This window comes from Hipposideros armiger, unplaced genomic scaffold, assembly GCF_001890085.2.
Source record: "Hipposideros armiger isolate ML-2016 unplaced genomic scaffold, ASM189008v1 scaffold_48, whole genome shotgun sequence".
Lineage (NCBI taxonomy): Eukaryota > Metazoa > Chordata > Mammalia > Chiroptera > Hipposideridae > Hipposideros > Hipposideros armiger.
The window spans coordinates 1,450,406-1,463,479 of record NW_017731398.1 but is presented as its reverse complement, the minus strand read 5'-3'; the positions used below and the strand labels follow the sequence as shown (position 1 = coordinate 1,463,479).

The following is a 13,074-nucleotide window of genomic DNA, read 5'->3' as shown; positions in this document are numbered from 1 at the left end:
AGGGCCTCAGCAGGGTTCATTCTTACAGTTAATTTTTCCCTGCTACTGGGCCAAGACATTTGGACATTTGGATTGTTTCCACTTTTTGGCTATTATGAATAATGATGCTATGAACATTTGTGTACACGTTTTTGTATGGACATATGTTTTCATTATGGACATATGTTTGTATGGATATATGTTCCCTTAGGTTTATGCATAGCGGTGGAATTGCTGGGTCATATGGTTCCTCCATGTTTAACATTTTGAGGAACTAATTGTTTCCTAAAGCATCTGCACCACTTACATTCCTACCAGCAGCGTGTGAAGGTTTCAATTTCTCCACATCTTAGCTAACATTTGTTATCATCTGTCTTTTTTATTGCAACCATCCTGGTAGATGTAAAGTGATATCTCATTGTGGTTTTAATTTGCATTTTATTTGCATGTTTAGCATGATGGCTAATGTTGTTGAACATGTTTTCAGGTGCTTATTGGTTATTGTATATCTTTGGAGCAATGGCTATTCAAATCCTTCTCCCATTTTTCAATTGGGTTATTTGTCTTTTTATTGTTGGGTTGTAATTCTAGATACAAGTTCTTTATCGGATATATAGTTTGCAAATATTTTCTCGCATTATGTGGGTTGTCTTTTCACTCTCTTGATGGTGTTCTTTGAATCAACAAGTGTTTAGTTTTTATATAGTTTAATTTACCCACATGTATTTTTTAAAGAAAATTTTACATCAATACCTCAAATGGAAAACCAGTGTCAATGATTTTTCATAATAGAAGACAATTATAAAAATAAATCCTTGTATAAATCTAATTAATAAAGAGAAGGAAAATGTAAAAGCAAATCTATTTATAAATAAAATTTAAAATGTTTTCATCAGCATTTTGCTGTGGCTCTTACTCTGGGAAACCACCATGCCCTGCACCTCCCTGGCTTAGTCCTTGCCCACCTTTGGGCATCAGTTTCTTCCTCAACAAAACAGGGTACTGAAATAGATCGGTGGTCTTCAGACTTTTTTTTAAGCAATAGAAACCTTCTTTTCCAGCTACATTTTTGTGTGTGTATGCCAACTTTGGTTTATAAAATAGATGCAGTAGAGCTGCCTGGTTGAAATGGGGCTGAGGGGGTGTCTAATGTTCCCCTCTCCAACTCCCTCTCCTGCCCTATGGCATCTCCCAGGTTTCCAGAGTGCTAAGGAAACCAGTTTGAAAACCAAGGGATGCGACTACTGTCCAGGGAAACAGCTGGCTACATCAGAATCCCCTGGGGGCTACCGACCTGAAAGTATCGAAACCTGGATCCCAATCCAGCCTGCTGAATCGGACTCCGGACTCCGGGTGGTCCACCAGCAGCTGTATGTCTCACACGTGACCCAAGTGATCTGACAGGAGGCATTGATATGGGCCCTCCCTGCTGGGATTGGCTGTGATCTCTCAATTTAGGAAACTGTTGAGTCCTGCTCTCTGCTGTTAGTCACCTGTTGTTACTGGGGCAGAGAACCAGATGGGAACTGGCAAATCGCCACAAAGATGGCTGCCACCCTTGAAGCCACCCATCAATGCCTGCCCTGGGGCTCCCGGAAAGCAAGCAAGGTGGGGTGTGTTCCTCGTGGCACAGGACCTGACTGGTGGGATGGACTGAGGCTCTCCTCACCCAGCCCTGGCTGTGACCCTGGAGCTGACTCAGAGGTCCTCAGCCAACATTCGCCCCCCCCCCCACACACACACACACACTCTGGCTTCCCGCTCAGCCTGGGGGCTGTGGGCTCACTCACCTCTTAAACCAGAGGGTCAGGCAGGGATGCCCCAAAGGCGTGACACACCTCCGCAGCTTTGGCCCCAGCAGCCTCTTCAGAAAGCTGTGCGCCAGGAAGACCAGGACCACACAGGTGAGCACAAACAGGGCCAGGGCCCTCTGGAAATCCAGGAGGCAGGCAATCAGCAGGAAGGCAGCAAACGCTGGGAGTAGGTGGGTACTTAGGTCAGTGATGGTGACACAGTACCCCACCACCACCAAGCCCAGCGCAGGAATGCCACGCAACCCTCTAAGCCTCAGTTTCCTCACCTGGAAATGAGAACAATCACCACTACCCTGTTGGAGGGTTCTTAGGGAGTTAACTGACAGAATGTCTGTGAAAGTGCTTGGCACACTGTAGAGTGCTGACCAAATGTGAGGGCGGAGATGTGTAAGTAGCAGGCAAGACAGCATAAATCTCTGAGCATCAGAGGAGTTCCTGCTGTTCCAGAGCTAACTAGGTTCCAAAGAGGACAGTGATGGATGAGCCAGTGGCTCCAGGAAGGAGTGCACTCATGTGTGCCAGGATCCCGTTCTGAAATATTAATCAATAGCCATTTTCCTTCTGGAATTTCCTTCCCCTCTTTGGCCTTCTCCCCTTGGAGCCAGTCTGTGCTATGCCTCCAGCAAGGAATATGACAGTGGATAGCAGAGGGGGAAATATCTTTCCCTGGCTTATGAATATCAAAAGCCAGGGCCCTTGAAGTATGGAAAGGACTTACAGCCTTTCCACTGAATAAAAAAATGTGGGATGAAATATTGTGAGTAAGTGTAAGCCGTACCCCTACCCCCTGTGCTGCCAGACTAGTTGGAGGACACAGCTGGGGAATCCCCACCTGGCTTTCTCCCACCTTCACATAGTCTTCCTTACATTCCCTCCTTAATTGCAAATGCATAAAAGAAACTGCAAACTGATTTTCAGAAACACTTTTGTGAGATCTTGCTTCCAGGTGTTTCCTCTGTTTGGCTCGAATAAACTATTATTACCATTCTCTACAGACGTGGATGTTCTTACGTCAACACAACACTGACCCTTTCCGAGCTGTCCAGAGTCGCCCTCTGGCACTCCTTGTCTAGGGCACTAGCCCACAGCCACACTGGGCTGTTGTTCAGCTCCCTACCCACACCCTGCCCATTTTCACCTTTGCTCCTGCGAGTCCTCTGAATGGAGTGCCTTCTCACTCCTTATTGTCCTTCCCCTTCCACCTGGCTAACTCCTGCTCAACCTGTGAAACTTGAATGTCACCTCCTCCTGGAAGTCCTCCCTCCTCACTCCCATCCCTCTCTGGTGCTCCCAGGTGGCTTCTACACTATGTGGAAATAGGTGTTGCCCTCTCCCTTACTGATCAGAGAGTCCCTTCGGAACAAGATCTGGTCTAGCTTAATTCTGATGACTCAGCTTCTGGCATGGGAGCTGGCCCTGAGTTGGTACTCAAGAAAGCTTTGTTGAATTATTGGGCAAGTGAACAGCCTGCCCTGAGACATGGATGGCTGGGGTGGAGGTGGCTGAAGTGAGTGGTGGGGAGAGAGGGGCTGGGGCTGGAGTGTCCCCGGGGGATTTGGCCCCAGGCTCACCAGTACAGAGCAGGCCTGTGAAGATCCATCGAAACAGCTGTGTGTGCTCCCTGCAGAAGTGTCTCACTTTCAGGGCTGGCTGCAGGGTTCTCCTGGAGAGAGGACCAGGGGGTTCATGAGGGGCCCCACACTCCCTCCCCTGTGGGGATCCTTAACACCTCCAGGTGGAAGCCACCCCAGTAAAATAGTGACACGGGCTTGCCAGGCACTGGCCTTGGCATCCAGCAGGGCTGAAGGGCAGCCCCAGGCCAGAGGAAACCGAGGGAAGGCTCAGGCCATCCACGCCTTCCTGCCTGTGTGTTCAGGCCTAGAGCAGTACCACCCCAGTGATAATCCGGCCTGCAGGGCCAGGAGGGAATTAACTGAGAGAGAAAGGAAGAACTTACCAACATGCACCAACCCCGATGGCCGCCTCCCCTCCCCTCCCATCCCATTTCCACCTGTCCATGGAGTGAGGTGGAGAGGCTCCCGGCTCTGCATTTACTCCCTTGGGACCCAGGACACTTATCATTGAGTCAGCAGCTCCTCCCAGGGAGAGGATATGTGAACAGCCCACCCCACATCCAGCAGCTGTGGCCCCCATTGCCTTGCCAGCCCAGAGCAAATGCCAATTCTTGCCTGGTCATGTGGTCACTTGCTTATCCCTGCAGGAAAGGCTGGAACCCAAACAGCCTCCAGGGTCCCAGAGCATGTAGAAGATGCTCATTCAACACCAAGGACCCTCTCTCCCCTCTTCCTATCCTTACCTCCCACCTCCTAAGTGCATCTTCCCCAATCTCCCCAACCAAGGCAGACAGATGGAACCCCCACACCATCACTACCACTCTTCCTGCTCTCCTCAGCTCAGGGCTGGTCAGGGAGGGCCCAGGTAGACTTGGGCATCAGGAGGCCAAGTTCTAGTCTCCTACTAGCCACCCGTGTGACCTGGGCCCAATCTAGTGGTTTTCAAACTAAGCCTCGAGGTTCCCCAAGGTGCCCAGAGACTGAATGGGGTAGAAGGCAGATGGGGAGCTTGACAGGGAGGCCAGCTAGTTTGAGATCCCATCTAACTTCAACCAGAGCAGCCCCTCAGCATATATTGGGGTTCCCAAAGGGATTTCACTCTGGCTGCTTCAAAGCAGGTTGGGAGCCTCAGCCTGGCTCACACCCGAGGCAGAGGCCAGCAGAGCGCATTTGCTGGCTAAAACCCACTTTCTCCCTCCTTCAACGAAGGTTCGGGAGCCCCCTCCCTCTGTGTCGGAGGCCAGGCTCCCCACCCCTGCTCCCAGTGGCAGCCGGCTCGCATCCCTCCTGGAGACCACCTACCATCCTGAGAAGGGCTGCTGGCTGGCCTTGCTCCTGTTGTCCCTGCCTTCTGCAGGGCTCAAGTCGCTGCCAGGGATCCGGCCTTCCTCCTAAAACCACCAGAGAGAGAGCAGAGTGTGCCTGCCACCCTAGGTGAGAACTAAAGTTGCGGGCCTGCAGTAGGGAGCGGTCTTGGCCACCTTAGGAATGGGCTGGGGTTTTGCACGGGAAATGATTAGAGAGCAACTGAATTCTGTGAAGCATGTACTGAGCACCTACTGTGTGCTGGGCTCTGTGCTAGATATACCATGCCCTCGGTAAGCTCATGGTCTTCATGAGGGAGGGACACTCAGCTGTGACTGGTGGGGAGTTCCAGGCAGGGCCACCTGGTCGCATGGCCCCAGAGCACAATTTGCCCCATATTCTATGGAGCTATGTTCTGGTGTGTAGGGGGATTGTTCTTGCAGATTCCGGTATGAAAGGCACCCCCTGGGTTGTACAGTGTGGTAAAAGGGAGGCGGCTTTGTCAGGGGAGGCTGGGAGGGAAGAAAGTGTTATATCAGGCTCCAGAATTCAGGGCAGTGGGCTCCGACCTGGCCATTCCAGTGCAAGGACAAGCTTGCCGGCTCCTCACAGGCTGAGTCTTCCCCAGGAACCACCCCCCTCACCCCTTCTCAGCCTTAAGATCACAGCTCAGACGGCACTTCCTTGCTGAGACCCTCCCTGACCTTTCAGACTAGGGCAGGCGCTACTGGCACATCATAGGTGCACAACCAATGTTTAATGAATGAAATAAGAGGCTGCTCTGGGCTGAGGGCAATAGCACATCAGGGAGGGGTGTCCTAATTGTTCAAGCAAAGAGGTGAGGAGGTAGGGGGAGGTAGGGGTGTGAAGGAAGATGTGAACAAAGGCCTCTCCCACCAGGGGGCCAGAATGGGGATGGGGAAGGTGACAGACCAGGCTTTCCAAGAGCTCAGCCCCCCTGTTGTCCAGACCATAGGGCACGGATGGGAGAGAGATGGACTCTTTCAGTGCTGGTGTGTCGTCCTCCATGTGCCAGCCTTTCCAGCTGAAAGACAAAGTCAGGACCAAAAACTAAAACGCGGAGGCCAGGCAGGACCCAGGGATGTGCCTGGAGAAGGGCGGAGGATGGGAAGGGAGAGGGTGGGGAGCGGGGAGCGGAGGCCTGGCACAGCTTATAGCATCCCAGAACTCAACCCTCACCATGCCTGGGGGCCCTGGCCATGGCTCCCCAGTGACGGAGGAAGACATCCCTTCCTGCGCTCACTCCTGAACCTGTGAGAGGCAAGGCCTTGCAGATCTGTGAGGCCAAGCTGAAATGGGAGTTCTGCCCACTGCACAGCGAAAGAAGGGAAGAAATTATGGATAGCACCTATGTGTCCCTGATACAGGTATTTTTCTGAAGAGAGGCCCTAGCTTTCATCACTCCCCACAACAGGTTAAAGCCACAGCCATTAAGAGGTGTCTTCATTGTATTCTACTTCCCCACCTCTGAAAGATGGAGAGACAATATCCTGAAGATTTCATTCCAGTCCCTGGATCAAGCTATACCTAAAACCAGACCTACCCCTGGGCTTTTATAAGAACCACTGTAGTCCTTTTTTTTCCTTCCTCCCTCCCTCCCTCCCTTCCTCCCTTCCTCCCTTCCGTTTTTTGCTGAAGCTCAGTTCATAGGCTTAAACTCACCTGTAAATAAGAGCCCTAACTAAGATGTCTCTCCCCACTCCTGTTCCCTCTTTTTCTTCCCGGTGGAAAGCACCCTACGCTATCCAGATGCCAGCTTGGGTGAGCTGTCACACATCCACAGGCATGCACACATTATGCACACACATGTGGAGCCTGGGGAAGCCCAGCTACATGGGCACACACAACCATAGACACACAGCTGCGCAGAGAGAGGCAGGATCCTCTTCCTACTCACATATTTGTGGTGAACAAGCCACTCTCAGGGACAGGCAGAAGCACGTATTTCTGCGAAGACAAGCTAGATCCAACTTGCTTGCACTTTGGCCTGTCTTCTCATTTCAGTGGAGATTCCTGGGCAGAGTTCAGAGCTGGAGTAGGTTGGGCTTCCCAGCCAGCTCTATTCAGAGCCCAAGGCCACAGCCCAGGAGGGGACCCCAACCTCTCTCAGGGAAAAGGGGAAACAGGGCAAGTGGGCCCCACTCTGGGCCTGGCCCACTGAACACCTGCCCTCTTACTTAATGAGCCTTCCTCATCTGAGATGCCTTCCTCTCTACTCTCCCCTGCTCCCAAACATACCCACATCCTCCAGGAAGCCCTCCTTGATTATTCTTACCCTCCCCACAACCCCTCTTGTGGCCTCCTTTTCAGTTTTTTTTACCTTTCATTTCACCTCTTTACCCAGTCTCCCTTTCTCACTGAATCAGTAATTATAACATCAATCTATTTTCTTGAGCTTGAAGATAAGGGAAGCAGGATAGCTATCACAAATAGTAAAACTGTTTCAGGTCTAAGCATCAATACAGTCCTGCAAACAAAACAAAATCACACAATTTGCCCTTTCGTTCCAATTTTCTCTTTACACCTAAGTAACTATGTGCAAACTCAAGGGACAAATCCTTTAGTGTTTCAGTCCTCAAACTAAACATTAACCTTATCTGACAGGATTGAAAACATCTCTTTAATAATTAATTAATCCCACACACTCAGGATAAAATCCTTCAATACATAAACGTTTCCTGGTAACACAGGGTGTGAAGTTATCTGCACGTGCTGGTTGTTTTGGGAGGCTAAAGAACGATGAGTGGAGGGCGGGGGTACCCCTTCTTTTAAAAACTTTTTTTTTGTCTGTCATTCTGATTACCAAAACATTAACGTACATCATTAAACATAGAAACATTATGGAAATATACAAAACACAATAAGTTAAAAATTCCTCTAATCTGAGCCTTCTGGAGAAAAACACCATTGGGTTTGTGGCAGTTTTCTTCAGACTTTTTTTTCCTAAGTGAATACTATGTTCTGTTATTCATTTTACAAAAGGGGCTCATACTATACCAGGCTTTTTGTCATTTGCTTTTTTCGGCAGAGATCTACACCCTGCCCTACTCAGGCCATGGGGGGGCTTATGTGCTGCCTCGATTGTATAAAAATTAATGAAGAGAAATTTCATTTAAAATGAAGTCAGGAGGCCAGGAGGGGGAGCTCTCATGTGCTATGTCCACCCTGGGGCCCCCCAACAGGAAGAACTCTTTGTTTATCATAGCTCTCCCAGCTTCCTCTTCTCCTCTATAAAAGAGTTTCCTTTCCTTTATTTCTTGGGACTTGCGTTTGATTTACCACCAGGATACATGTCCTGAATTGCAAATCTTTGTTATTCCTGAATAAACCCATTTTGCTGGAGAAGTATCTAGCTATTTCTTTCAGGTCAACAATTGTAAACTCAGTGTCCATGGTGCCATCTGGTTTATCCTGAGCAACACGCATGCCTCTGTAAGCCGACTCCACTAGAATGGGCTTGAAGCTGCCCTAGCAGGGGTCCTCATTAAGTCCCAGTGAAGGGCAGAGAGGACTGTGCCTGCTTCTCTGTCTCTGTCCCCTTCTAATGTCTTTCCCTCCCTCCCCTCACCCTTACTCTTCTCCCCTTTTCTTTCCCCTCCTCTCTTGGTGCCCAGGGGGCAGCCAGGAGACACAACACATCCAGTAACAGCTAAGCTTGTTTCAAAACATTCCCTACATTGCAGTTTATAACCCTGACATCTTCATGCGTCCTGATCTCTAAAATCAGGATTTAACAGGCTGTGTGTCATGAGATGAACCCTGAGCTTGGAGCTTAAAGGTCTAGATTCAGTCCCGACTCTGAAAGTCAGTCTGTTTCCCCATCTGTGAAATGGTGGGGGTGGGGAATAGTACCTGTCTTGTAAAGAAATATTTATGAGGGTTAAATGAGTGAATGCAGGTGAGGTGTTTGGCAGACAGCCTGGCACCATGAGGCTGACAGACGTCATCACTGTCACAGGCCCCATCTAGGGGCTGTGTTGACACACCTCTCTCCTTCTGCAGGCCAGGAAACCCTGTTTTGCTCCTCCCCTCAAGGAGGAGTGAACAACAGTGATCCTGGTCCCCAGAAGCCAAACACTCTTTTCTAGGTGGCATTTGGCTGAGAGCCACAGGGTAGGGGGTCGGGAGACCAGGTAGGTTGGGATGGGGCCAGAAGAAAAGGACCAAGAGCTGGAGGACCTTGGGGGTCCTGGCTCTGCTCCACCCAGCTGTGTTACCTCAGCATGTCACCTGACCCCCCTGCGGCCTGTTCCCTGAGGAGGTGAGCTCTGAGGCCCCACACACACACACAACCACCAGGATGGTAGGTAGGTGCCTGGGGCTGAGCAGAGCTAGTTGCTGGGTTCAAAACAGAGGGAGGTGAGGGCCATATTTATATACAACTTTCCTTCCAATCAAAACAACGCTGAGAAGAATTTATAATGAAGAGGCTGCCTAACCTCTCCCATGCCTGTCCCATTCCTCAGAGGGAACCACTTACCTGTTTCTGGTTTAGTTCTCTGGGGACCACCTCCTGTTTCAGGGGGATTTTTGGCCAAAGGGTAAGAGAGAATCCCTTCTCCTTGCCAGGCTTTGATATAATAAAGAGGATATTTTTATTAATGGTGAGTGAAACACTCAGGACTGTAAGAGGCAGGCATCATCAGAAGGGGTGTTCAACAATCTATTTTCTAACAATCTTCCTGCATTCATTTCTTGGCTCTTCGCAGATGAGGTTTCTTTTATTGCATTGATTCATGTTTCCAAGCAGTGGACAAAAAGAGAGGTTCTTCCCTGGTCAAGTTCCATGAACGTGGCCTCGTCATTCTTCTCTCCTGAACCGGTTCTCTCCTAAACCCAGGCTGGTCAGCAGAAAGGACAGCCAATACAATGTTTCCTTTCTCACTTGGGGCATTGAAAGATGGGCTTCCTATAGTCATAGTTATGCTATTTTTGGCTTTTGGGAGTTCTCTACCAAAAGTTACATCCTCCTTCTGAGGTGCACCATTTTCCTCCAGCCAATAGCAGGGGCTGTGGGGGCTATTAATTTAGATCTGCATTGCCTTGATGGCCCAGAGACTGACGTTGAGTCACAGCTGATAAGCCGGTTAATTACACAGGCAAAAATAATTCCTTGATTGTTCATCTTGTCCCTCTGTCAGAGAAGTGGTCTCATGTGGCACCCACAGAGCCTTAGAGCAAAGCCAATATTTTTACAAAAGTTTCCATGAAGAAGACTTCAGGAGAGAAGCCAGTGAAATGAATGTACTGCACACCGGCAGGGTCCATTCGGAAGGTGCTGAGAAGTGGGCACCACAGATAAATTACAATTGTTAGGAAGAAAAAAAGTAGATCCCTCTGAGTGTCACACATACACACTGAAACTTTCCTGGCATATATTTTGCCTCCCTCCACACAGATGGAACTCCACCAATAACACTGGACCACAGAATGAAAGGCACAGCCTAATCGCTGACTCTCCTCTGACTAGTGCCAACTGTTCTTCCTGGGTGTGCCTGCCAATTATATACCATGACTCATTTTGAAATGCTCCTTTCCATTTCCCTGTGCCTGTAGAAACAGGTGTCATTATTCCAAAGGTTGTTTCCAGTTCCCTTCAGTTCCATGACAGTGGTGGTCTGTAGAAGACCTGACCCATCACAGGAGCTCAGCAGGGCAGCTTGTGGGGGATCAGAAGGCAGTGCTGTTCCACACAAGATGAGAGCTGGAAAGATAGTTTTCAGGGGTGGGGACAGAGATCTTGGTTAGCTACCTCATTTTGAGGGAAGGGAGAAACACCAGGGTCTCCCAGCTTAGAGGAGAGCAGCGTGTGAACCCTGAGATGGATTCCACAGTTCCAGGAGACAGTGACAACAGTGGCACCAGCTGAGGGCTTCATGCCTAAGAGCTTTATCTGCACTATCTCGATTAACTGTCATAATATCCCACTGCAGCAGGTAGTGGTCACCATTTTTCCCCACCTGTCCTCCATGGAGGTGTGATGGGGGAGCAGCACCACAAATGAAACAACTGTTGAGAAGGTGACCAGTCTGAGGTAGACCACGGGTCACTGTGCTACATGTTCGTGTCTGGGAGATGTGAGCTGGCCCTTGAGGTGTCCATGTTTCTACTTGGCCTGCTGCTGGGCAGGCAGGATGGATTCTGGGCCCACACTTAGCCGCGATGGCTGTGAACTGTGTTCTCTGATCCGACTCCACATCAAGGACACAGTCTCCGAGGAGCTTCTTGTGTAAGATCCAGCACATTCTACAGGGGCCGATTTACTGGGAAATGAGCCACAAAACCTGAATAATTAACTCAATCGCAACTGCTCTGAGAACATACATGTTTCCTTGATAAAAGAGCCCCAATGAAATTTCTCCACCAGTGACAGAGTCTGCACAGCAGAGTGCCTGGTGCTTCTGAGGCAGATTCCATAGCCTGACATGGGATTCTTGTCCAAGTGATGTGCTTGAGAACCCGTAAGGCACTGTCCTCTGACCTCAGAACTGATGTGGCTCTTTCTTATTATTTCCAAAGGGCGGCGAGGGTTTCTTAGCAGAAGGGGTGTAAGAGAGGCAGAATAAGGTGGGGGTAAGAAGGGAGAGCATGGTCTTAGCTACAGGACAATTCTTCAGACAAGGGGTAGCTATGAACTAACAAACTCATAGCACCCGGAAGATGGGTGCCCGCGCTTAAGGGGATCTGGAAAGGGCACCAGTAGCTTCCACTACAGGTGAGAACTGATTGGTTCTGTTGGCACACCTCACTCCTAGGCTGCTGTGAATTCCCCAGGCACGGGCCAGGCCAAAGCAGTCTCTTCCCCATAGGTGCTCTGCCTGTCTCAAGGGAGTCTCAGAGAGGACCCTGGGTTTGTCCACAGCCTTGTGCCAATGAGAATTCTCATGGCGCTTTGGTGGAACCAAAGAGGTTTAGTGTGAAACCAGGGTGTTTAATTTGGTCAGAAATGTCAGTCAGTGTGAATCCACAAGAACACATCCTATACTGGGCCTGGATATACTGCTTCAATCATTAAAAAGCCAGTGGCCAGAGGAGTTGACTAGACCACTATCTCAGCCCAGGAATCCATATAATCATGTCCTGCTGTAACTCTACCACCTAGGTATGTGCTGCAACGGCCAGGACGAAAGGCCTTCATCCTCAGGTGTGGTGTCCCCTGAGGCTGAGTGTCTGGTACCTGCTGCCCCTTGCCGCCGTTTGCAAATAATAGGAATGAACCATGTCTGAACCACATCAGTTCCAATGTCAGAGGACAGTGCCTCGTGGGCTCCAGGACCCCCGAGTGTCGGTAGGTATCCCCTACCCAGAGCTAGCTCCAGCCACACAACCACAGCTTCCTGAAGGCAGATGCTCCTGTCTGGCCAAGTTCCATTGTCTCGTATTTCCCTTTGCGATTTAACAACGGAGCTCAAATTTGTGTGGTTGAATGGGATACGATCCAATTTCTGATAGGCAATTCCTGAAGCAGTTCTTCTGTAGGCCTTTCTGTTTCAAGTAAAATCCACGTGAGTGACCGGCAAAGAAAATTTAAAGGAAGCTCACCACTGGGCAGTCTCAGGGAAACCAGAGCTGGAAAAACCAGAGACCAGCCCCACTCCCTCCAACCCCACCTCAGACAACTACAAACAAGTGCTTTTGTTATTCACCTCTGGTAGTAACCTCTATAAATAAAATAGATGAATGATAGATAGATGAGATGGGTGGATGGGTGGGTGGGTGGATGGATGGATGGATGGATGGATGGACGGACAGACAGACAGATGATACATAAATATAGATACTATTTTTTATTTTCAACTTTAGACATTATCTGTTGATTCCACTATGTACAACAAAGACTTAACTGTCTGATATCTGACAGCTGTATTACTATTTTAGTTCTTCTGCTCAGGATGTTGCACTTGGGATCAATTATTACTCTTGCTTAGGTTGACAGGATAGAGCAGAGAGGAGCCTCATTTCCGATGACATCCTAGAGCTGCCATGCCAGCCCTAGATGGATCACGTCCAGATCTCCTACTGCCTACAGACTTCTTTCAGAGGAAGAAATAACTTTCTCTTGCTTAAGACCACTGTCACTTAAGGGCTTCTATTACTTCCAGTTGTAGCTGACCCTGACACACTGCTACCCTTAGGGCTCAATGCCAATGTGCTCCCATGGCCTGGCCCTAGCCCTCTCTGAACCTCAAATTACAATACCGCAGTCCTCTTGTTCGTCATGCACTAGGCACACAGGCTCCCATTCTGTCCCTCCACTATAACCTGACTCGGAACCCTCGCACAGATTGTTTCCCCTGCCTGGTACGCTCCTCCCCTCCTTCCCCTTCCTCTGGCTCAAGTTCACATGGCTAGTAAAGCTGGATCTGAACTGAGGTTTGTCT

At 49.5% G+C, this 13,074-nt stretch overlaps 1 protein-coding gene across 9 annotated transcripts in view; it reads right to left on the bottom strand.

Annotated features, from left to right (window-relative positions):
• The window catches only part of SLC28A1 (solute carrier family 28 member 1), a 61,449-nt gene that overhangs the window by 44,150 nt on the left and 4,225 nt on the right, over positions 1–13,074 (bottom strand). For 6 of the 9 annotated variants that reach the window (XR_002123737.1, XR_002123738.1, XR_002123739.1 and 3 more), the window contains exons 2-6: positions 6,591–7,160; positions 5,606–5,717; positions 4,670–4,758; positions 3,365–3,456; positions 1,770–1,953 (exon numbers count right to left, since the gene is read on the bottom strand). Coding sequence is in view for 2 of the 9 variants with exons in the window: in XM_019640059.1 (XP_019495604.1) it covers positions 1,770–1,953; positions 3,365–3,456; positions 4,670–4,758; positions 5,606–5,701 (461 nt within the window). In the remaining 7 variants the exon portion in view is untranslated. Of the gene's footprint in view, positions 1–1,769; positions 1,954–3,364; positions 3,457–4,669; positions 4,759–5,605; positions 5,718–5,872; positions 6,004–6,590; positions 7,161–9,173; positions 12,404–13,074 lie in introns of those variants that run through there. The other 3 variants (XR_002123742.1, XR_002123741.1, XR_002123743.1) reach the window with 3 other exon arrangements.